Raw genomic sequence first — 25,115 nt, forward strand, 5'->3', positions numbered from 1 at the left:
GCTGAAGTGGATCGTTAAAATTATCCGAATGAATGAGCAATGTTGGAATTATTTTCCATAATTATTGAGCTGGAAATGATTGCTGAAGTGCTTCATTTCTGCGGCGACTAATGCATTCAGTAAGCTAGCTATCTATGGTTCACAAAAGCTGCATCATTGCTCCCATTTACAAAGCATTTCAATACCAATTAAAAATGTAATTTGCATCGTTTTGCACCCCCGCTACTGTGCATCTGTTCCCACTGACAGCGAAACAAGTGAGTATAGATTTGTGAAAAATCGCTTGGAAAACAAATAGCATGAAAGCTAAACTGTGTGTGGTGGATGAATAATGGGGCGTGGTTTGTGAATGGGTGAGGTCCAATGGCGAAGCGCGAGCGAGCTTCTGTAATTGTGTATGTAGAGAATTACTCACCTCACGTACAGTGCGCAATGGCGGTCAGTGTGGTGATTTCGCCGGAGTTGTATTGTGTTGCATGACTGTAACAATTCGCAGTAGTAAGTTGTTGTTCTTCAATCGGTTGCGTTTGCGACTAAGAAAATGCCCTCAACTGGATATTGTACACTATTTTTTGTCCAAAACAAACAATAATTGTGTTGTTTGTTTCGGACAGATTTCAATTACTGTTAACACATTAGAAAATTGTGTTTTTGATATAGTTCTGCATACACAGACAGGAATAATGTAATCCAATGACATTCCAACTTTATGCATTTTGAAATATTCTAGTAACTGCTAATATGATTTAATCTTTCGATCCATACTAGTTATATGCATTTAGCATCCGGACGCGACTCGGAATAATTTACATAAATATCTGCAGATTTTTTAAAAATCGTATTGTGTTCAAGAGATGATATGGATATGGTAGGTGTCTTATGTAAAGGAAAACAAAGAGAAAAGTGACATATTTAGTTCACACAAAAATGTAATAAATATAAACATTGTGGTATCAAAAATGTAGCAATTCTATCTAGTGAGAAATAGACAAACAAATATAGCATTCTCTTTTAAACTAGTTATGTACATGAAAACCACCTTTGGATGCTGTGTGCGTATCTCCCTCATCATCATCATCACCCTCGATCTTAGAAATCATCACCCGAGATCGTAGAAAAGGTTAGAGGACGATGTAAAAGATAAAAAAGGACGATGCACGTATAAAAAAGGATCATGTATGTAATCAGGCGAATTAAATGAGATTAGAAAGTTGAGCAGGAGCAGTGAGAGATGGTGAATCAAGATATGAATGAACAACAACTAGAGAAATCGTTCTAATCAGTGTGCCGAAGTTTTCGCTGGTGAATTACAAATGTACAGTAGACTGGTTCGAGAAAGTATGGAAAAGTTTAAAATGATCCTAATTAGCGAACACAGTACTTTTTGAATTCTTTTTGTTGCCCCAACTGACGGTGCAAATTTTGGGAGCGATTAGTTGCTCCACGAATTTGCGCATTGCTTTTAACTCTTTATAAGGCGGTGCACAGTGAGGTAACTAGACAAAATTCCTGGTCAAAATTGTTTTGCACGTTTTTTATGCCTTATTATATGTCAAAGAGTAGTAAAAAGTTATTTCTTACAGTTTTGAATAATATACGAATAAATAATTATCGTGTTAATCCTCCTCGCAGTGTAATACAAAACATAAATTAAAAAAAAAGTAAATTCCACTTCAATTTTGATGTTATTTGGGAATTTGGGATACCAAGTGTCAGTTGGAAGGTTTCGCACTTAAAGGTTTTAATTTTATGAACGTAACACCACAAATTAAAACTTTTTTTTGCTCTTAACAGTTCTTCCGTCAGCTCATCTTCTAAATTGCCAAATATAGCAGGAAATTGCAAACTTTTCTTAGATAAGCATAGCAGGAAATTGTTCCAGAATTTGAAAACGATATCTTCTTAAAATAATCTCGTTGTTGTTTCAAAATTGCATACTTGCATAAAACAAAAAAAAATTAATATGCTAATAGTGAACAATGAAAAAAAAAGATTGAAATTGTAAATAAAAATCCTACTACCACGGTTCAGATTCTAGAAGGGTTCTTCCATATCACTAGAGTTCCCAGTTATGTCGCCAAGGAACGTGTTGTCTAGTGGATATGAGCTTTATTTTTTGATTGGTATAACTGAATGTAGTTGCTAGAATGGATGGTAAAGATTTCCGGACATGACCGATTCATGATTATGCGCGTTTGCGGGTTCGCGTTTGAGACCGTGTTTGTAACTTCGTAAGTACTAAAACGTTCACATTATTACCGGAGTGTTATAAAGTTTGCGCGATCGCGGGCATATAGGTGCGAGGGCTTCAGCCTTCGTATGTTGACGTGTTTGACGCGTGTATGTTACTTTGCGTGAATAAATTCGATTTTGTAACCCTGTGGCCAATCACATATTCGCGTGTATTCTTGGATTACCATGCGGACCTTCGTTCTGATATTTAGTTTTCGGTGTACGAATCACATTCTGACAAGGAGTGAGTTACCCCACATCACTGGAGTTCCCTGTCAAGTCGCAATGGAACGTGTTGTCCAGTGGATACGAGAGCTTTCTTTTTTTTTAATCAGTCCAATTGAAGGCATGGACCTAGGCTGCTGGTACCGAGAATGGAGACTTCCGTAAGTGATCGATTCATGATCGCGCGATGCTATCATATTTGCGAGATCGCGGGTGTAGATGATTGCGAAGGGATCAAGCATTTATATGTTAACGTGTTTGTCGCGTGTATAAATTCGATTTTATAGCTGTATGCCCATTCGCATATTCGCGTGTTTTTAGACGATTGCGCGGACCGATCGAGGGTATAGACTTCCGGTCGGGATTGATTCATGACCGCGCGAGCGATGGGTTAATGCTTGAGACCGCATTTGCAAATTTATAAGTGCTAAAACATTCACATAATTACCGGGATGTTTTGATGTTGGCAAGATCGCGGTCGCAAGGATGTGTGGATGATTGCAATTGCATGTTCGCGTTTGTGACAAGCTTTGTGTCATCGCGAAGGTAGCGAGCATTTGTACAGTTAGAATGAGAGAGATCATGAGTGTATATTAGAGAATATGCAATTTATTGTGTTAGTGAGTGTTAGTATGATCTGATTTAAGATATAGGAATAAAATAAAAATAAATCAAGCAAAAATAGATGGAGGTAGAACTCAAATATAGATTATTTTTATTCTGCACGGATAATGTTAGGGCAGAGTAAATTTAAAAAGTGGAAGAATATAGATATTTTCTACACTATTGAGTAAATGAGATGTTTAATGATGTGGTTCGCGTGGATTGGATTTCTTCAAAAACTACGTGTTTCAGTTTAGTATGTCGGATTAGTTGAGCATTAACTAGTGGCTGAACAGTATGTTTAAGGAAGAGGTTCCATTCATAAGAGATTGTCGTCCCTGTTTTTGAAAACAGTGAATCCGATTCGTTATTGACAAGTGTTACTCGCTATCTTCACGAGCCAGAGCGACAGTTTGAGCGAGTTAAGAGATAAAAGCACTCACCCTCAGTCTGATCATCTCTTATAGATGACAGTCCATTGATCCCAATCGAATGTATCGATCACTATGCCCAAGATCAAATGAGTCTTCGACTAGCTGTACTAATATATCTCGAGCTGTCCGCCAAAACACTCGATCTAATGATTATGAATCATGAGATTCAGAGATCAGAGACTCGCTTGGATCTCTCACTCTTATCCACCACCCAAGAGTATGCGCCCTTAGGCTCATCACTAGAGTGACAGAAAAAAATGACCCCCATCGGCCCACCCCTGAGTCGATTCCTAGTCCCACCAGGAGTGTCTGCTCCAAATTTGAGCCAAATCGAACAAGTCTAGCTACCGGACCAACGTGCTTGAAGTTTGTATGGGATTTTTCGACAATTTACATGGATAAAACCCACTTGCGAACATTTTCACCGCTAGGGGGCACTGCATACATCAGATTATCACCAAAAGTGAAACTTAAGAAAATAATTCTATTATCTACAACTTTGTTGAAGACTGCAAAGCGATCCGACTCGAACAAGAAAAGTTATTAAACTTATAACGAAGTGATGTCTGAGTCAGTTTTGCATGGGGCCTAGCAGTGCATGGTAGTGTATCAGTACTAGGTTCTAACAAACTAAACATTTTTATGGAATAATGGTTAGATTTAGCTCACTAGTGTGATCGGAAGAATTGTAGTACATAATACGAGTTATGTTTTGGTTAGAGAACGTTAGTTCCATCTGTGACCGCATAGATGGCGCCAACACTAACTTTTCAACGGAGAGAGATAGAAATTAGGTGTCTTCTACAAAGTTGTAGAACAAGATTTTTTCAGTAATTTTGGCAAACATCTTGATATTCTATCTCTCTCCGTTGAAAAGTTAGTGTTGGCGCCATCTATGCGGTCACATGTGGAACTAAAATTTTCCAACCAAAACATAACTCGTGTTATGTACTACAATTCTTCCGAACACACTAGTGAGCTAAATCTAACCATTATTCCATAAAAATGTTTAGATTGTTAGAACCTAGTACTGATACACTACCATGCACTGCTAGGCCCCATGCAAAACTGACTCAGACATCACTTCACTAAAAGTTTAATAACTTCTTTCAACAAAGCCGGATTCACTAGCAGTCTTCGACAAAGTTGTAGACAATTAAATTATCTTTCTTATTTTCACTTACAGTGATAATACAATGCATACAGTGCCACCTAGCGGTGAAAATGCGAGCTAGTGGGTTTTCTCCATGTAAATCGGCGAAAAATCCCATACAAACTTCAGGCACCTTGGTCCGGTAGCTAGACTTGTCCGATTTGCTTCAAATTTGGAGCAAGTACTCCTGGTGGGACTAGGAATCGACTCAGGGGTGGGCCGAGTGAGTTTTCAAAAATTTATTATTTTTCTGGGCACTCTACTCATCACTGAAGCCCAGGGAATTTTCCAAGATCAAAAAAATAACTTTTTAATAATTCTAGTTTAAAAAATTAACTTTTTAATAATTCTAGCTAGAGCCAAATAACCTTCAGTGAAGTTGTATAACGACAAATTTTGGAAAAGTTTGCTGAAGACATGTAAGATCTATATGTCATACTTTTTATTTTACAACAAATTTAAAATCGAAGGCAACGGTGTTTCTTAGAAAAACTGTTTTATTCAAATAACTTTTGCGGTATTGATTTAAAACCGAAGTAGTCGGACAAATTTAAGATTGTTTTAAGGCGAATAATTTGTTTTATGGCACCACATATCTAACTATTTTCGTTGAACAGTTCTGAGCACTTTTCGCCACAAATGTTTTTTTTTGAATAACAATATCACTCATTGGGGCAAACAAAAGATAATTCTTTTTCAATTATACATAATGTCATGATTAGATTTAAAATTGGGCAAAAATGGCGAACATGATATTTTTAAAAATTTCATAAAATTAATCTAAAAAAAAATATTTTTGATATATTAAGCGCTTTCATCTTTTGAATAATATAAGCTAGAGTTTTGATGTGTTAGGAGAAAATATACTCATAAACTCAAACTGAGTGATAGGTTGAAAATAAGTAAAAATTGAAAAAGTTATTTTAAAAATTTGTTTTTTAATGAATAGACCTATTGTAATATGTTTAAATTACTTTCACAGTCGACATTATCAAAAATATTGTTTCATTTTTATGATAAAATATTGATAAAATATAAACATTTTACAATACTTTTCTATTATTTTTAATAGTGGTAGTGTGGTTCTATTTTTCTAAATCAGAAAATTAACTTTTTAATGGTTCGAGATAGAGTTTCGCTGTCTTCCAGAAAATAGAAGAATATAAGACACTGAAACTTTGTACTTTTCATTTTACAAGAAATTCGCCAGAAAAAATTAGAGTGTTTCTTAAAAAATGGATTTCTTTCTATAGCTTTTGAAGTTTAATTTTTCATTAAGATCACTTTAGAAATACTTTCAGATAATTTGAAGCAGAATAATTTGTCTTAATATACCGAAGCTCTAGCTTATCTCATTAAAAAGTTATAATTCTTACTAATTAATAAATTATTTTTGAGTGATATTGCCAGATATAAAAAAATATCATTTTTTCCATTTTTTGGTGATCTATACTACAAAGCATACTATTTCATATGACAGTAACGGTATTTAATGTTAAGTGCCCTAATCGAAGATAGTGCTATTTGAAAAAGTTATATTTTTTGTATAAAAGTTGTCATAACTTTGATACGGTAAAAAGTTTAGTAATTGGTGTTTTAAATCAAATTATGCCCTAAAATAATCTTCAAGTTGCACAAAAGGGCACTTAAGCGTTAAGTTAACCTTCTAGTTCCCAACACCGCCTCTAGGCGGTCTCTATAAAAATCTAAATAAAACTACTAAAACATGATTGTATGTTGTCATCCGCACTAGCATTTCTTCCCAACGCTCACACGCTTCATACACACACATTATTTGAATATTCGTAGCTTTCTGTCAAAGACATTTCAAGCTTAAAGTTGAAAATTCGAGGAAAACGTGAAATAAAACCATTTTGTGTTTAGTGGTAATCTTCATTAAACAAATTTTAACTGTTTTTGGAAATTTCAATAACTAAAAAAAATATTTTTGAGTAGCCTGTTACTAGCATTTCACTGTAGATGTGAATTGGTTAAGTGGAGTAATTCGGAAGTTTAAGTTTTTTGGTAAAATACTTTGCCCGCCTAGAGGCGGTGTTGGGCACCTGAGCGAAAGAAAAATTCAGTCATTAGTGATTACTTATCGTACCGAAACTAGCATTATGTGCAATTTTAGCTGAAAAGAAGTATGTTTTAAAAACTTTGGGTGAATGCTGCAGTTAGAATATGGATATTCTTATCATTTAATAATATTTAGGTGAGTCTGGGGTTAGTTGGCACAATCTTTTTTCTCCTTTTGTATTAGACATATGGCGCTGTCTCTAGTTCTGCACTTCAAGTACTGTTTAAACCATTCTCCAATGTGTTCATGTTGCATTAAATTCTGTTTCGTACACGTTGTAAGTGATATTGGGTTTTCGAGCGTATTAGAGTGAAGAGCCTACTTTAGTCGTATTAGGATGGGTGCCTCACAATTCTATTAATTACTCGGAATACGATTGATGCAATGCGTATGAATTGGCATCAATATCTTTGCTTTCTTCTTATGAACCATTATGATATCAAAAATCGCCATTTGAACCAATACGTTGAACAAAGATGGCTAACGCCGCTGTAACAGTTTTATGTGGTTAGGATAATGTAATGAGCCACTAGGTAAAGTTTTTAAATTTCTGCATTTTTGTTATTTAGGGCGAGTTCAAGGCTATTCCACGAATGACTAGAGTTTTCGATAGCGCGCGAAAAGAACTTTCGTTGGCCGTATATGTAATATACGTATCCACAAGTAAAATTTGTTTTTTTGTTTGTTTACTTCGGAATTTCACCTGAAAAATTTCGAAAATTTAGCTTTTGAATACAAAGTGTGCGCCGAAATTAAAATGCAGGAGCACTGAGGCTGAAAAATGATAACAAGTATCATTGATTTGCAGTTTTATTCAAAAAAACATCTCACGCGATCCATACTTTATCATCAGAAGTGGCCAGGTGGCATCATTGTGCGTATAGTCGTAAATTGGCGAGATTTCCGCATCACATATTTAAAATTCTGTAATCAACAGTCCGCTCTTTTATGCAACGCATTCACTTTCACACGATCTTCTTAAATTAAAAACACAAAACATGATAAGTGAAACCAATGCCAGCAGACCTTGGACCTATTATAAATTAGAAGTCAATAATTAAACAACCAAAGCACTAGAGAAATACTTCTTACAGTTTAAGTATTTTGCGTTCTGATGGAGTCCAAAATATAAGAAACCATCTGTATTCGCTTATGTTGAAGTAACTAGAAGAAAAAAAAGTTTTTGTTTTTTATTCGCCCAGGTGCTCAACACCGCCTCTAGGCTAAGTAGGCTGATTTTAAGGCCTTAATGAAAAATCCATTACTTTCAAAAATTTTCAACATTATTTTTGTTTTTCTCATCACGAGGCCCACCTCCAAAAGTTTTTTCAAGCCAAAAAAAAATTGGGCACTAGAGGGTTAAAGTTAAGGAACACCCTAAAGCTTACATTAGGATTTCTCGTTCAACGAAAAGTATAAAAGCTAGTACTTGCATGTCTGCAGCAAATTTGTCTAAAATGCGTTGCTCTACAATTTCATCAAAGACAGTAAAGCTCTATCTCGAACCGTTAAAAAGTTTAATTTTAAATATTGATAAAATTTGAACCACTCTAGCATCTATTAAAACAAAAAAGGGCATTGCCGAGTGCAACAAGTTTGCTAAGCATATTGTAAGGCTAAGTCATCTAATTTTAGCCAAAATTTAAAATTCCTGCTAAAATCACATTCTAGACCAATACATTGGCAATGGGAAGAAAAATGTGAGTACATGCGTTATCTGTGGAAAATTAGTTTTTGATTACATTGATCGTCTTTCAGGCACCATTTGAATTGAGTTCACTTCGAAAGCTACGTCACCCGGATTTTTGAAGCGAGAAAAAATTCAAAAGAATTATTTCCATGGTAACTACAAACTTCCAGGGTCGGATTTTTCTGCACAGGGTAGACTAAATTTAAAATATTTTAGTAACTTTTTAATAAAGGATTCGATTTTTTGGCCGTTTTCCAGTAAGTGCGTTAATAAAATTGTAAAATGAGCTTTCATTTGTTTTTCTGTACGCAATTATTTTTTCCAAAAAACAGTGTTTACTTTTATACATTTATATTTTTTTTTGTAATCGTGCACGGAACTTCAAAATACATGGTTTTCCATTAAATAAGTTGTCAAAAGAAAAAAAAAATCAAATATGAAAACTTAAAGACATGAGATGTTAATCAGCTATACTCTGAAACTTTACAAGACAATAACTCTAACCGTTGAAGCAAAAAGAAAAAAATAGTGTTTTTTTCAAAACTGATGAGGAGGCACCCTTAAAGATTGCTGATTTACTGCTGCATGTCTTGACAATGTTAAAATTAAAATTGAATCTGTATGGAAAATCGTTCTTAAATAACATGAGTGTTGTCATTGATTATTTAATAAGAAGCAGCTCTATCCACCTTGCTCGCTGTGCATCTCTCCTCTTTGTACTGGATGGAGTTGTTGTTCGCCATTCTGGCGATATGCCCTGCCCACCGCTGCCGCCCAATTATCGCTGAGCGATCAATGGGTGGTTCTCTACGCAACTGTTGCCATTCGTGATTCATACGCCCTCTCCACATTTCGCCTTCTATCTGCACCTTATCGTAGAACGTCCAGAGGTGGCATTCCGCATCTCGATTCGATCAAAGGTGTATCGAATAGAATGTTTCTCATTATGGATTTCGATCCGAGCTCGATAGGTAATTTTCGTTCGAGTTTGCTCGAAGAAGTCTTAGATCATCGGGAAGTGTTGGCATTGAACTCGAGAACGACTCGAGTCAAACGTAATTGCTCGTTAGTTTTATTGCTGTCGACTGTCGCTCGAGATCATGATTCGGTGTAGGGTGAACAGGTCTAATACGTCCCCCTTAAGGAAAAATAGCTATATTTCACCATTCGACGCTATGATATTCTCACTAATGACTCTAATTTATTGTTATATTAGTCAGAAATTAGTACCCGTTTCATTTTTTATTAAAAACATCCTGATACAAGTACTATTAAACATTTTTCAAAGATGCCTAAATTCTAGTTTTTTCTTTCACCCAGGGCAAAATGCCCCCGGTGAAAGTGTAATATGCCCTACACGAAGAGGACGGTATGCCCCACAGCAATCGGTGAGTATGCCCCACAACAATGGGTGGGGCGTTTTGGCCGGTGATGAGCTGTTGTGAATACATGAATAATTCTACACACACACACACACACATAGTTTTAAGCCAAGCTAAAAACTAAGATAGTAACTATAATATTCTAGTAAGCTACTAGAAATAGTTCTATCGAATCCGACTACTTCTAATTGGTTTTTTTTTTATTCATTTCGTTTATTTGATAGGCACAAATGCGTTAGCTTGGCGGTGCCGGTGGTTACAATGTTGAAATATTTTTGGTTACAATGTTGAAATATTTTTTTTTACAAAGGAAAAGAAAGTTTACAGCTATCTTAAGACTAGAAATAAGATTCAATATACAAAAGAGGGCCAAAAGATATTTTTATGAAAAAATTTAAAACAAGGGATTCACTTTGATATACAAGAGGGGGAGTAATAGTATTTTACGAAATATTTTACGGTTATCTTAAAACTAACAATATAGTTTAGTACACAAAAGGGGGGAACAAATATTTATGAGAAATTTCACAGAAATCTTAATACTAGGGATTCAATTCTATTTACAAGATGGAGGACAAGAGTTTCAATAAAGAGTAAAAATTATAGCTATCTTAAAACTAGGAATACAGAATACTAATTTGAATTTTTTAACTAAAACTTATGCTTGGTCAAGATATTCAAAGGGTGGCTTATTTCCGCATCAGTGCAGCAGCAGTTGTATCAAGGACAGGGGAGAGACAGGGAAAGAAGAGCAAAACTTGCAACTTTCGCTCGAACGGCGGGGGGGGGGGGGGATCAGCGAATCAAATTTGCGCCTCAGTATAGTAAGTCGTCGAGTACCGGATTGGCGGATGGTATTCTTCGGACCCGCGGGGAATCCTTCAAAAGTCATCGGACCTCGAGTCGCTCTCGCTTCAGTTTCCTTCTATGCAGGCGTAGTGGTAAGGGCGATGGCGGTTACATAGTGGCACTCTGGAGCTGATCGGTTCCACAAGGCAGGAGGAAACTCTAAAAACGAGAAATAAAAGATAGGGGCTAAATTGGGATATTTATGGTTTTTATGAAGGTATAAATAAGGGACATATAGGGGAAATCACGAGTTGCCAGCATATCTCGGACTGGTACATTGGGTGGTCTACCTCGGGCCCGAAGGGATTCCTTTAACTGAGACCTGGCGTCACAATACCCGGCGCACACCCAGACAACGTGTTCGATGTCGTGATAGCCCTCGTCACAAGCGCACAGACTACTCTCCGCAAGCCCAATACGCCGCAAATGCGCATCCATGGTGTAGTGATTGGACATAAGTCGGGACATTACACGAATAAAATCCCGACCCACATCCATCCCCCCGAACCAAGGCTTCGTTGATACCTTTGGGATAATCGAATGTAGCCATCGTCCAAGTTCCCCATTGCTCCACGAGGTTTGCCAACTGTTGAGCGTCCTCTGACGACAAATACTAAAAAATTCGTTGAAGCAGATTGGTCTTTCGTATATGTCACCATTTAATGCGCCCACCTTTGCTAATGAGTCGGCCTTTTCATTGCCCGGGATAGAACAATGAGAGGGGACCCAAACAAAGGTAATCTGATAAGATTTTTCAGATAACGTACACAAGGATTCCTGTATCTTCCCCAGAAAATACGGTAATTGCTTTTTAGGCTTCACCGCACGAAGAGCCTCGATAGAGCTGAGGCTGTCCGAAACGATGAAGTAGTGATCTGTGGGCAGAGTGTCGATGATCCCAAGGGTGTACTGAATTGCAGCTAACTCTGCGACGTAAACTGAAGCGGGATCATTGAGCTTGAATGAAGCGGTGATAGTATTGTTGAAGATACCGAAGCCAGTGGACCCATCGAGATTTGATCCGTCAGTGTAAAACATTTTGTCGCAGTCGACTTCTCGGAATTTATTATAAAATATATTGGGAATCACCTGCGGGCGTATATGGTCCGGAATTCCACGAATCTCTTCCTTCATGGATGTGTCGAAGAATACAGTAGAATCAGAAGTATCTAGGAAACGGACACGGTTGGGATTGTACGAAGAAGGATTGATGCTCTGTGCCATGTAGTCGAAGTACAAGGACATAAAACGGGTTTGAGAATTAAGCTCGACGAGCCTCTCGAAGTTTTCAATCACCAACGGGTTCAGAATGTCGCATCGGATGAGCAATCGATATGAGAGTTCCCAAAATCGATTTTTTAGTGGAAGAACGCCCGCCAGCACTTCGAGACTCATCGTATGGGTCGAGTGCATGCAACCCAAGGCAATGCGCAAGCAACGATACTGGATTCTCTCCAGTTTGATGAAGTGTATGTTCGCAGCGGAGCGGAAACAGAAACATCCGTACTCCATCACCGACAATATCGTTGTTTGGTACAACCTGATCAGGTCTCCTGGGTGAGCACCCCACCATGTTCCAGTTATTGTTCGGAGAAAATTGATCCTTTGTTGGCATTTCTGTTTCAGATACCTAATGTGACATCCCCAGGTACCTTTAGAGTCGAACCAGACCCCGAGATATTTAAATGTGAAAACCTGGTTGATCGTTGCACCCATTAATAAAAGCTGGAGTTGCGCCGGCTCACGCTTCCTAGAAAAAACAACCAACGCAGTTTTCTCCGTGGAGAACTCAATACCCAGCTGAAGAGCCCAAGCAGACAAATTGTCCAAGGTATTTTGTAATGGTCCTTGCAAGTCGGCAGCTTTGGGCCCTGTAACAGAGACCACCCCGTCGTCTGCAAGTTGCCTTAGCGTGCATGAATTGGCAAGACAATCGTCAATGTCATTCACGTAAAAATTGTAGAGCAGGGGACTTAGACATGAGCCCTGGGGAAGACCCATGTAGCTAAATCGCGATGTTGTTAAATCGCCATGCGAAAAGTGCATGTGCTTTTCAGACAACAGGTTTAGCAAAAAGTTATTTAAAATTGGTGAAAGACCATGCTGGTGCAGCTTCTCTGACAGAATGTTGATAGAAACTGAGTCAAAAGCCCCCTTAATATCCAAGAAGACTGATGCCATCTGCTCTCTGTTAGCATAGGCCATTTAGATTTCTGTAGAAAGCAACGCAAGGCAATCGTTCGTCCCTTTGCCTTTGCGGAAGCCAAATTGTGTATCTGACAGTAAGCCATTTGCTTCAACCCAATTGTCGAGGCGAAACATGATCATTTTCTCGAACAACTTCCGAATACAGGACAGCATTGCAATCGGCCGATACGAGTTGTGGTCGGAGGCTGGTTTTCCTGGTTTTTGGATGGCGATGACCTTCACTTGCCTCCATTCATAAGGGACAATGTTACCCTCAAGAAACTTGTTAAATAAATTCAACAGGCGCCTTTTTGCAGTGTCAGGCAGATTCTTCAGCAAGTTGAATTTGATTCTGTCTAACCCTGGGGCATTATTGTTGCACGATAAGAGAGCAAGTGAGAACTCCACCATCGAAAACGGTGTTTCGTTCGCGGTATCGTGAGAAGACGCGGCGCGGTACGTTTTCTGTACCGGGACAGAGTCCGGACAGATCTTCTTGGCGAAAGCGAATATCCAACGGTTTGAATATTCCACGTTCTCGTTGGTACTATTATGATTACGCATACGTCGAGCCGTACCCCAAAGAGTGCTCATCGCTGTTTCTCTCGTTAACCCGTCGACGAACCGGCGCCAATAACTGCGTTTTTTGGCTTTCATTAGACTCTTCATTCGCCTTTCTAACGACGCGTACTGTTGATAGCTAGCGGGTAACCCGTCTTCCCGGAAGGCCTTATATGCAGTGGACTTTTCCGCGTACAGCTCTGAGCACTCTTTATCCCACCACAGGGTGGGAGACCGTCCATGGGTATTCGCGCTGGGTACTGGTTTAGTCTGAGCTTGATTCGCACTGTCGAGAATCAAGCCAGCCAAAAACCTGTACTCTTCCTCCGGAGAAAGTTCTTGAGTGGATTCGATTTTAACGGATATCGCGGTCGCGTAACTCTTCCAATCAATGTTCCGTGTGAGGTCATATGAGACATTGATTGTTTCCGATGGTCTTGAACCGTTAGCAATTGAAATCACGATAGGCAAATGATCGCTACCGTGGGGATCAGGGATCACCTTCCACATGCAATCTAACTGTAGCGATGTCGAGCAAAGCGACAAATCCAACGCGCTTGCGCGTGCTGGTGGTGTAGGAATCCGCGTCATTTCTCCCGTGTTTAAGATGGTCATGTTGAAATTGTCGCAAAGATCTTGGATTAATGTTGATCTATTATCATCATGAAGACAGCCCCATACCGTACCGTGCGAGTTAAAGTCTCCCAGAACTAGCCGCGGTGCCGGTAAGGATTCCGTGATATTACAAAGCGTTCGGTGCCCTACCGAGGCTCTAGGAGGAATGTAGATGGAAGCAATGCAAAGGTCTTTACCTTTGATTAAAACTTGACAAGCGACAATTTCAATGCCTGGTGTCGAAGGGAGGTTAATTCGGTTGAAAGAATAGCACTTTTTGATCCCCAAAAGTACTCCTCCATAGGGGTTTTCTCGATCCAGACGAATTATATTAAAGTCGTGGAAGTTGAGATTTATATCGGAAGTTAACCAAGTTTCACATAATGCGAAAGCATCACATTTTAAACTATTTAGTAAAAATTTAAAGGAATCGTTTTTCGGGAGGATACTTCTGCAATTCCACTGTAAGACAGTGATCGAATCGGTGACCTCGTTCGATGACTTAGCCATCGAAGGATACGATCGCTGCAAGGAGGGGCCATTTAGTAGTCAATTGCTTCAAAAATGTTTGCACTATAGGGAGAAAACGTATCAGAAGGCTTTTAAGAGGATCAGTAACATTGAAAGCTGTGAAAATTAAGTCCACTATGTCAGAAAATTTCATTAGTCCGCTACTGGACTGAGTATCTGTTTGAAAAAAGGGGACACTTGGGGTTTTTGGTGTCCCTGGAAGTGGTGGGTACTCCTTGTTAGAATTAATATTTCCAAGTCCTGGAGCAAATTGCTTCGGCTTTTGTGCATCACTTCCGTTGGATTTATTGGTTGTAGATGGCGCACTCTGAGTGGACGACACCTTGGCACCCTTACGGGGCAATGTAGGGGAGGCTGGATTTCTCCTCTTCCTGGATTCCCCTGGGTTAACCAAAGATGTTCCCTCTCGTGGGTCGTCAGATTCTTGCTCAACGTTAGCCAAACCAGCATAGGGATTTTCGGACAGGACAGATGGCGAAGCATTCTTTAGCATTTCTGCATAAGAACGCCTTGAGCGTTCCTTAAGGGAGCGCTTAATTTTATCCCCGCGCTGCTTGTACGCAGGGCATGATTTAAGAGCATGTGAAGGGCCCCCGCAGCAAATACACTTTTCAGTTTCTTTGTCGCAAGAGTCATCCTCATGCTCTCCTTCGCATTTGCCGCATCGTTTCTTATTTCCACAATATGTGGCTGTGTGGCCCAACTGCTTGCAATTGCTGCAGCTCATGACCCGCGGTACAAACAGGCGAACTGGTAGGCGAACCCTGTCAAGGAGGATGTAGTTGGGAAGAGAGGACCCGGCGAATGTCACCCGAAGCGAGCCTGATAGAGAGTAGGTAGTCTTACCTCCCTCGGTGTTTGCGGTATACAATTGTTTGCATTCTAAGATCTTAATCTGTTCAAGAGAGGGGTCCTTAAAGCAGCCAACCCCGTGCTCCAACAGTTCTTCGCATTTCAAGCCCGGTTCGGACACTACCCCATCGATTTCACAGGCCACACAAGGCACGTACGCTTTAAATTCCCGCGTAAAGCGCTCACAGCAAGCAATCGCGTTTGCCTGCCCGAGATCATTCACTAGAACACGTATCTTGTTTGCCCGAACACGTGTTATCTGAGTTACGGCCGGGTAATTAGCAGTCAGATCTCGAGAAAGTTTTAAAATATTAACCTCCTCCGGTCCGAAAATATACCACCCATGGCCCAGAGGAACCTTCTGGGTACTGCTTTATACAGGGAGCAATGCGAGTATTAGGGGGATCAGGGACTTCCATGATTACATCAGATGGTATTTCGCCCTCGGCCATTTAAGCACGAGGGCAGAGCGTTATATAAACGGGAATTATTATTTGATTACAAGGTAGAGTAAAAGTAGGGAAAAGGAAAGAAAGCAAACGAGGGAAAAAAATAAAGCAAAACTTATCTGCAAACAACGTCGATTGTTCCGCACCAGCGAAAACAATGTGCTGGATTTACTTTCGGCACCAGCAGAACGGCAGCTAACGAACGAACAAAGGATGACCTTGACTCACTAAAATTTACACACCGAACACCACTGTGAAATATAACGATCCGTTCCGTTCAAAGGTTGGGAGACGTATGTTCTAATTGGTTGTAATGCTTTTGGAAAAAGTGGAAGCTTACATAAAAGTAGCTCTTTTGAAACTTTTGTGTATATTGTTGTTTTGCAACATATTAAAAATACCAAACTAACTTAGTACGTTGATTTCATGAAACGATACTGTTATCAGTCATTTTATTTTTTAGATTCAGATTTTACTTTTTAGATAATTCAGGAATCCTGGGAATCGAAGAGGGGCATTTAGCCCCGGTGGGGCGTATTATACCCTTTAACCCTATTTATTTCATGTCATTCCTTAACCTTCCGGCACTCGCACTAGTGCACTAAGTGCTCGTCACTCTGAAAATTCAGCGAAATCGTCTTTAAGCACTAGCAGCAGTTAGTTCAGTGAGCCATTTACGCGACCTCCTGAGGGTGAAATAGGCGTTTTTGGTTAACATTTGAAATACTTAGAGGATAACAATTCCAAAAAAGGTATAAAAGGTTCCACGTACTTTGAACTAGTCGATTTTATATCTATTTCCACCATCAGGAACATACTGTTTTTTTGCAAAAATGTTTGGGGTGGGTGACGTGAACAAATTGTGAACCTTTTTTGGTCAATTTCTTCACTCCCATCACAATTTCTATTCTGTGAATTTGGAAAAAACAAAACGAGCTGTAATTTTATTCACGCTGAAAAAATAAATTCGTAAATAGAAAAAAAAATTATCGTACAATGAACAAATCAATTCCTCATTTTCTGCAACGAAGAAGTTTTGTGTACTGTAAATAGTTGGCTTCGTTCATTTCACGAACTGAAAAAAAGATGACTTGATGAACTTCCATGAAAGCTATCGTCGATGACGAAATGTTTTTTCGTAAATGAATTAAAATGATTTGTTCTTTTACTATTTGTGTATAGTACAAATATTTTTTGTGAAGGGCGAATTTATTTTGCGCACGTTAAACGAAAAAAGTTTTTGTAGTTTCTACATATTATTTTGCATCAGATCATTTTGGATCGATGTTTGACAACATCAATTTTTTTCAATTGAATAGATCGATCTTGCAGAATGAGTTTTATTTCAAAATGCTCACTATTATTGAGTACTAGAATAATTATGGTATTTTTTGTGACATTTACGGAAATTTTTTACGAAAGTTAGATGCACTCTCGTAGTAACTATTTTTTGTGAACAAATATTTCATAAATTCTTTGGAAAATTTTTGAGTTGATGAGTTGATAACGAATCTATTTCGTTAATAACGTCAATTTGTTTGATAAAATAAACGTAGTATTTACAAACATTCTGATGGACGTTAAAAAAATCGGATCTGTTAGATCGGTATTTTAAGCCGCGGATGAAAAAGGTCGAGTCGATTTCGTAAATTGTGCAAATTATTTCGTTGATTGTATAAACGCTTTTGTTCACTACGAGCATTACTAGATGCTGAAAAAATGCTTATTTCGTTTCGACAGATCGTTGTTGTATTGCACAATATAAAGCTCGTACGATGTCTAAATGAAAAAATAGAAACGGAAAAATGTGAAAACAAGCGTTTCCCAAGAACTTGGTAATCGTCGAAGTACAGGAAGAAGCGGTAGGCCGTTTTAACCCTTATCTATGGATGATACTTGCCGACGGAATGATATTTGCAATATATATGGAACGTTTTACATTATATAATCTTTGCATTAAGCAACGAAAAGTTATTCGACGCTACGATATATAAGGAAAGGTGCAAGCATTTGTCATTTTTGAGTGCATTAGTATTTTTCGCGTGGATCACGGGTAGCGAACTGTATCAACATCAACAAACGAAACACAGATCAGCTTCAAAACAGTGTTCGTCCTGCCCGAATACATGAACTCATCGACCTATTCGATAGATAACTTCGAGGTGCTTGATAAGGTCATCTATTTGAGTTCAGTGGCCTTCAATTGACATACTCGGTGGGATGCGTAATGTTTCTTCCTTCGAACCTCTTGCTTTCACAAAATTGACGCATTGATGGCCATTCAAATTCGCTTTGCTACCTTTAGTATTTATTATTATTGAGAGGGAAAACCCCGCCTTAACTGATGAAAAATTGACCTAGCTAATTTTTAGTGACGAAAGCCCCAAAGAATAGAGTTTTGCACCGTCTTAGGAACAGTGGCTTAGTAGCTCCTCCCGAAATATTTTATTGATATTTGCAAAATTGAATATGTTCGACCAAAATGTGCCTAATATTTTAAATGGAATTTTCTATGTTTATTTTGCAAAAGCTGTCTCCTGAGAATATTTTATAAGTTCCTTACACTGAAAATTGGCGACAGACCTCGGAACCTCGACATGGTTGGGTCGTTGTGAAGGTTACGTTCACCGCTAGGGACTACATCGAGTAGATAGTGACGAAGCGGGGAACTAAATGGCTCACGAAAATGAGCATCGGGAGAAATCCACCGTCGGGAAGTTTACGGTCGAAGTAGGGAGGATTGACCAACAACAACTATCTGAGTGTAACGTAGCAAAGCTGGGAGCTAGTTGGTTCACAAAACGGACATCGGTACCGAGAAAAATTCCGCCGCCGAGAAGTTCTCAGTCGGTGTAGGTTAGCTTCACCGCCGAGCAATATCCTAGCTGTTCTTGATAAAGCTGGGAGCTAAATGGCTCAAGGAAACGGGTATCACTTTTTGGAGATACTCCGCCGTCGGTGCACTCTCAGTCGAAGTAAGGTGACTTCACGGCGAGGAACTATCCTAGTAGATCGCGAAAAAGCAGGGAGCTAAATAGCTCACAAAAACTAAATGGCTTGCGGAAATTTACCGCCGCGGAATATCCGAGTGGAATCCAAGGCTGAATGGCTCTAGTACGCAGAGTATCTGTACAGCAGAAAAGATGGAGAGAATGATGGAAAACAAAATGGAAAAAAATTGGCTCAAAGTTCGAGCCTGGGATAGTGCTGAATAAGTCTACGTTATACAAGGAGCTGTGCCAAGAACCAGACGCCAATCACTGGAGAAACGCTTATCCTGTCGCACCCAACCGCATGGTCGCCTACACAGTAGAGCTCCTTTCCAGTGGCAAAAGGACTGAAAGCGAAGAAAGTTCAAGGTGCGTACCAAACGTTATCCCCATCATTGCACCATGGACCGCGATCTTGGCGTTTCCAGGCATGTTCAGGACAGTGCAACAGAAATATGAAGGATAGATGGAAGATCCTAGTGCTAAAACCAGGGAAGCCACCACGGGATCCATCATGTATCAGCCGATATGCCTGTTGGATACTCTTGGGAAACTTCTGGAAAGTGTCATCCTCAATAGGCTGGCAAGCTACGCTGAATGTGAGAATGGGTTTTCGGAGAGGCAGTTCGAAAGGAATTTCGACGGTGGATGCAACCTGCACAGTCATTTCGAGCGCGGAGGAAGCATTGAAGCAAAAGAGAAGACGTAATCGCGAAGAATGCGTTAAATAGCACCAACTGGGTGGCTATCACCTTACCGCTGCACATAATGCGGGTTTCGGACTACCGGTCAAAGTTTATGAATAGTTACTTCTAGAACCGAGTTCTAATCAATGAGACGAACATGGGGCAGAGGTCGATTGGGTTCACAGCGGGAGCACCCCAGGGCTCTGTACTCAGTTCAATTCTGTTTAATATGAAGTACAACGGAGTTTTACCACTGGAACTGTCTAGAGAAATTAAAAAGTGTCGACATAGGTGCATAGGAAGCATGTAGAGGTGAACTGACGCAGTTTTTGTCCAGATATGGCTGCTTCCGGAAGTACCTGCTTCGGTTTAGACATGCTTCATCACTCCTTTGCCCGTAGTGTGTGAATGTGCAAGGGACACCGGAATACGTAGTCTTCAAGTGCACTAGGTTCGAAGAAGTTCAAAGAGGTATATCCAGCATGGCAGTCGACAATACAGTTGAAGAGATATACCACGAAGAACATACCTTGGACCAGTGGCGTAGCCAGAAATTTGGTTTGGAGGGGGTTTTGACGAAAATCTTACATTTTTCAAAAATGTTGGCGGATTTTTTGACGACATTTAATCTGTAGGCCGCGATCGACTGGGTACTACCGTGTTCTGCAGTAATAGCGAAATGGGATGGTGTGAGCGGGCATGGGCGCTATAACCCTACCGTAGGCAGAACCAAATACCTGTCGCAGGTGTCAGTTATGTTGGGTGGCGGACTACGAGACAGGTTAGGTCAAGTTCAACGAGTGGCCCAAAAACACCACTTTACTAACGATCAAGGAGAAAAGGATGAGCTGAAAACTCGCAACTTCGAAACCGTAGCATTGGAGGAGCTTTGCTAGACGGGGCAGAAGGTGTGGACATGCGGGGATCGAGCGACGGCACAAGAGGCAGGCGATCAGCGAAAGGATGTGTGTAGTGTGGATCAAAGGCCTTTTCTTCGACTAGAGCATTATCAATGTGCACTGACTTCAAGAAGCCGAGAAAGATGCTTTTTATGCGCAACTGGAGCATGTCTATGATAGCTGCCTATGGCGGAATGTTAAGTTCGTCGTCGGTGACATAAACATGCTGATTGGCCGGGGGCATTGTGTAAACCGGTTATCGCACAGGATACACCTTATAAATAATGTGCAGAAATTTTCACGAAGCAGTAGGCGACAAGAGTATTGCAAGAATCAGCTTGGAGACGCGCAGTTGACGACAGATTCCGGATCTACCTAAGATTCATGAAAAAATAGGACGGTTGAACCACTGGCAATGATCAACTGTCATGTGAGCTACTCAAACACAGAGTAGAGGAATTGGCTAGAGCACTCCACTGTGTGCTTTTGAAGATCTGGAAGGAGGATATTTTACCGAAGTATAGGATGTAGGGAGTAGTATGTCCCATCTATAGAAATGGTGTTAAGCGGGATTTTTGCAACTAATTACCAATTAATCACATTACTGAACTGCCCTTGTATGCAAAGGTGACGTAAATGCCATCGAGTATTTATTTTTTCAGGAAATCAATTTTCAAATCTTGCATGGTGCGGGTAAAAGCATGCTTTCGTTACTTTGCTTTTTGCATTTCAACAGGTTATTTTTAATTTTTATTTGAAGTCGTTTGCACTGAAAGATGCGAATTTTCGTAGTGAAATTAAAAATACGAAAAAGTTAAATTTGCGTTGAAGTCACTTTTACGTCACAAATACGCGTTGCATTCATATCTTCAACCAAGCTATTTGCAATAACATTCCTGAAAACTTTGCTGGAGACACTAATGGCGATTTCGCTTGAACCTGAAACTGAGTCAGGTTCTAACCCCAACCGCTGTCAGTTCATACATTTTGACAGCAGTTGGGGTTAGGAACTGACTCAGTTTCGCCTCAAACAAAAACCACATAAGTTTCGAACTAATTTTGATTGGGATTAGTAATGCATCCAACTGGAAAAATTAATCAACAAAACTATGCTGATAAATACTAAACCTCCAAAAGCTGATGGTTCCCAAATTACGGAATCTTGGCGCCATTCAATTCGATACCCAAATGTACACCATAAATAGCGAAAAACGTGAAAAAATTTCAATTTTTTTTATTACCAATCGTAGCTAGTGGTACTTTATATAAGTGATAACCCAAAAAAAATCAAATGCACATAAAAACCGATTTCTGACCTGTTAGGAACAAGCGTAAAACGCCATTTTTCATCAGTTTCTGTGTAGGCGTTTTCATTAAGCTATTTTGCTTGATATTTACATGATTTATCAACTATAGGATCCTTACTAAACTATTAGTTACAAGATCCCATTCTCACAATTTACAAAAAGTCCCCATAACGTTTGAAACATTAGGTTCTCAATGTAATGAACAGATAATAAACTTCCAAAAATTATTATTTGAATATTTAATAAACTAGTCAGCATCAAACTTTTTTTTCTTAAATTCAAATATTTTAGTTTGAAGGGTGTTTTAACCCCCAAACCCCCCCCCCCTTGGCTACGCCACTGCCTTGGACAATCAACAAAAAGCACTGCCGTCGGGTTCGGGAGAAATTGAGGCCGTATAAGTCCATCGTCGGGGACTAGGTGAGTGGCGTCAGACAAAGTACTGTTTCAGATCGATGGAGCGCCATAGTACCGGAAGTCACGCTCCACCCGGAATCGCCGGACTTACCACCTTATCCTACCGGTTTGCCCGAGGAAGAAGGGGTAGCCAGTATATCAGCGGACATTGTGCGGCAAGAACAAATGCGCTGGAATAGTAGCAGAACTGTCTCCATTAAAAATGCCGAAAAGTCATTAAAAGTCCATTAAAAATGTCGAAAAGTATTTCAATTTTTTGTTTAAGTTAAAAATTGCGGACTGACTTTTTCACGAAGTTTGAGGTGTCCGGGACGACCTGCTGCGCGAGATTGTTTATAAACCCGCATTTTAATTTATTTTGACAATCAAAAAACTTTTTGATGTTCAGTAAATATATGTTAAAAAAATACACGAAAGATAATTTGTTTCTCTTGTTGTTTTCATACTAAAAAATCCCTAAAACCCACCTTTTTATGAGTCACTGATGAGGAGACCCTCATAAATGGGACATCGTATTCTTTATTGAAACATATAACAAAATAAACACTGTACAAATATCAAGTTCGTACTGGCAAATTCATGTTCGACATAGTAGACCAACATTGTTATCTGTCACAAACAGCCATTCAGCATCACGGTTGTGGAAGTTTTTCTGCTTTTGGTCCAATTGAGCACAAGTGGTAGAGGCAGTGAAATTATCCAATGGAAGTCCTTGCCTCAAATAGTTTTTATCGAGACGTTAATGTATTTCGCACGGCATATTACCCTACAGAATTGATGCTGTATTTCGAAAAACATCACATTTTCGAAATATTATTTGTAACGACAATAAAAAACAAATTTTGAACTACAGTTAATCCAAAAGATATTTATTTTGTTGCAGGATTTGATGATTTTGTTGGATCAGAAGCGCCCAGAAAATATTGCAGAATTTATTGCAGATAATCTGACGGATATATCCAATAAATATAAAAGCATCGCGGTATCAGTGAAACTTAATCCTAATTTCCGTATGAGTGAGTTTATTTAAGTCAAAAGACACAGAACAAGATCGTTTGTATTACAGAATATGAAAAATTCGTCAAAGTTTGCAATCGAGCACTGCGGGCACCGGTCATCCAAATTAAACGGCCAGGTATTAGAAAAGGACTAAAAAAACTGCCCGATGTGTTGGAACGATTCGGATTGAACAACAAAAATAAAATTTTCATCGGTACCTATCTCTATTATGTTAAATTATAACTGCTTATGGCTACAAAATTATTAGGGACAGGTGATATTGATAGCGAAAGACCACTTCTGAAAGACTTCAACGTAAACCGAAACATCGATGTGAATGGCAACGAGCTTGAAGCTGACGTAACTCCTAACCGCTGGCGAACGATTTTGCCCATTGTAATAGATTTAAAAAACACTATCCAATTGATGAAAAGCAGTCCCAATCACCCAATCATTAAATACGTAGAACGAATCGTTTTTCTCGGGAGACCCGGGTCAGGAAAACATCGCTTAGCTCGAATGGTGGCTAATCGGTTGGATCTTGTACTTGGTAAATAATTTTCATAACATTTTTAATAGTACTCCATTAGTTACCATCTACCGCTAAGTATCTGCCAAAGAAATAGTGGATCGATCCAGACAAGTCCCTAATTTGTTCAAGAAAACCTTGGAAATCGGACTTGAAGATAACATGCATACTTCCGAGCTGATAACTACGATCCTGGAAAAGAGACTACTAGAACCAGATTGTCAACGGTTCGGTTGGGTCCTCGTAGATTTTCCCAACACAGCTGAAGATGTTGAAAACCTATTCCATTTACTGCTAGTTCCGCGAAAGTATACGTTAAACTTTTACTTTTCTTGCTTACTGTATGAACTAAGAATGTGTGTTTAACTATATTTCAGGGCAATTTTTTTGCACACTAACGAACGACTTTGTTGGAAGCGGAAAATGAGTCAAAAAAGTACTGGGCAATCGCCGTATACGAGCCACAACAAAAACCTTAGAGAGTCAGTTCTGAGAGCAGAGGTTATTAAATATATTAGTAGATAATCTACAAAATAATGTAATCTTTTTTCTAATTTCTTCATTTAGTTCAACTACTTTGACATTCATCAGCCAGGGTTGATCTCGGCACTGGAAAAACAAAAATGTATCTTACTGGATGTCGATGGGAACAACAAAATAGAGAAGTTATACAAAGATATTATAAAAAAATTAAATGTGTTTGTGTCTGATAGTCAACTGAAATAAAATGTGTTCTATATTACGTTTTCGCTTTTCTCACGCCGGTTATGTATTCATTTCTATGCTCGGCATTTTGATGGTTTATTAATATTACTACATCTTCGATATATATATATATATATATATATATATATATATATATATATATATATATATATATATATATATATATATATATATATATATATATATATATATATATATATATATATATATATATATATATATATATATATATATATATATATATATATATATATATATATATATATATATATATATATATATATATATATATATATATATATATATATATATATATATATATATATATATTATTTATCGTGCAGATTACACTTAATAATATTGCTAGTGTCAATGATAAAAATTTCTATAATTAGATTTAGTGGTATGGAAGTCAAAAACTAAAGCAGTTTCGTTGAATCTGCTAAAACATCTGTCTACCGGATTGTTCTGACCATATGCTGTACGGTGCCTAGGAATCCACAGAAGCGGACGATTCCTTATATCACGAGGGGGAACAAACAAATGAATCCTTGAGAGAATGTCGAGACAGTCAATATTGTTCGACAACATATCGAAAATGAACATTCTTTGCAAGAAAGTGCGGCGAGACTCCAGCGTTGGCAAATCTAGCAACATGCATCTATTATTATACGGCGGAAAATCGCACAAAATTTCTCTGAACGCATTCTAGTCGGCTA

The 25,115-nt window shown here is 38.8% G+C and overlaps 1 protein-coding gene across 5 annotated transcripts; it reads left to right on the forward strand.

The window, feature by feature from the left end:
- The first annotated feature begins 511 nt into the window (after nt 1-511).
- Nucleotides 512-24,396, forward strand: LOC131690774 (adenylate kinase). Of its 5 annotated transcripts, none has more exons than XM_058976774.1 (8): nt 512-560; nt 769-868; nt 23,026-23,152; nt 23,209-23,355; nt 23,410-23,691; nt 23,750-23,978; nt 24,048-24,171; nt 24,238-24,396. In XM_058976774.1, the coding sequence occupies exons 2-8, from the start codon at nt 860-862 to the stop codon at nt 24,394-24,396; spliced, it is 1,077 nt and encodes a 358-aa protein (XP_058832757.1). In that variant the 5' UTR covers nt 512-560; nt 769-859. The 5 variants fall into 5 exon arrangements, with proteins under 5 accessions (XP_058832757.1, XP_058832756.1, XP_058832755.1 ...); XM_058976773.1 differs by having other exon boundaries at nt 518-685; XM_058976772.1 differs by having other exon boundaries at nt 518-868.
- The last annotated feature ends 719 nt before the right edge of the window (nt 24,397-25,115 follow it).

Source organism: Topomyia yanbarensis, chromosome 3 (genome assembly GCF_030247195.1).
Source record: "Topomyia yanbarensis strain Yona2022 chromosome 3, ASM3024719v1, whole genome shotgun sequence".
In the NCBI taxonomy this organism is placed as follows: domain Eukaryota; kingdom Metazoa; phylum Arthropoda; class Insecta; order Diptera; family Culicidae; genus Topomyia; species Topomyia yanbarensis.

Bases quoted from the DNA above. Each gene is read 5' to 3' on its own strand.
- LOC131690774 (XM_058976771.1), top strand. From the start codon at position 22,845: ATGGAAGTCCTTGCCTCAAATAGTTTTTATCGAGACGTTAATGTATTT. The intron at 23,153-23,208 runs GTATGAGTGAGT...TTTGTATTACAG, and splicing joins GAAACTTAATCCTAATTTCC to AATATGAAAAATTCGTCAAA. The intron at 23,979-24,047 runs GTATACGTTAAA...ACTATATTTCAG, and splicing joins TTACTGCTAGTTCCGCGAAA to GGCAATTTTTTTGCACACTA.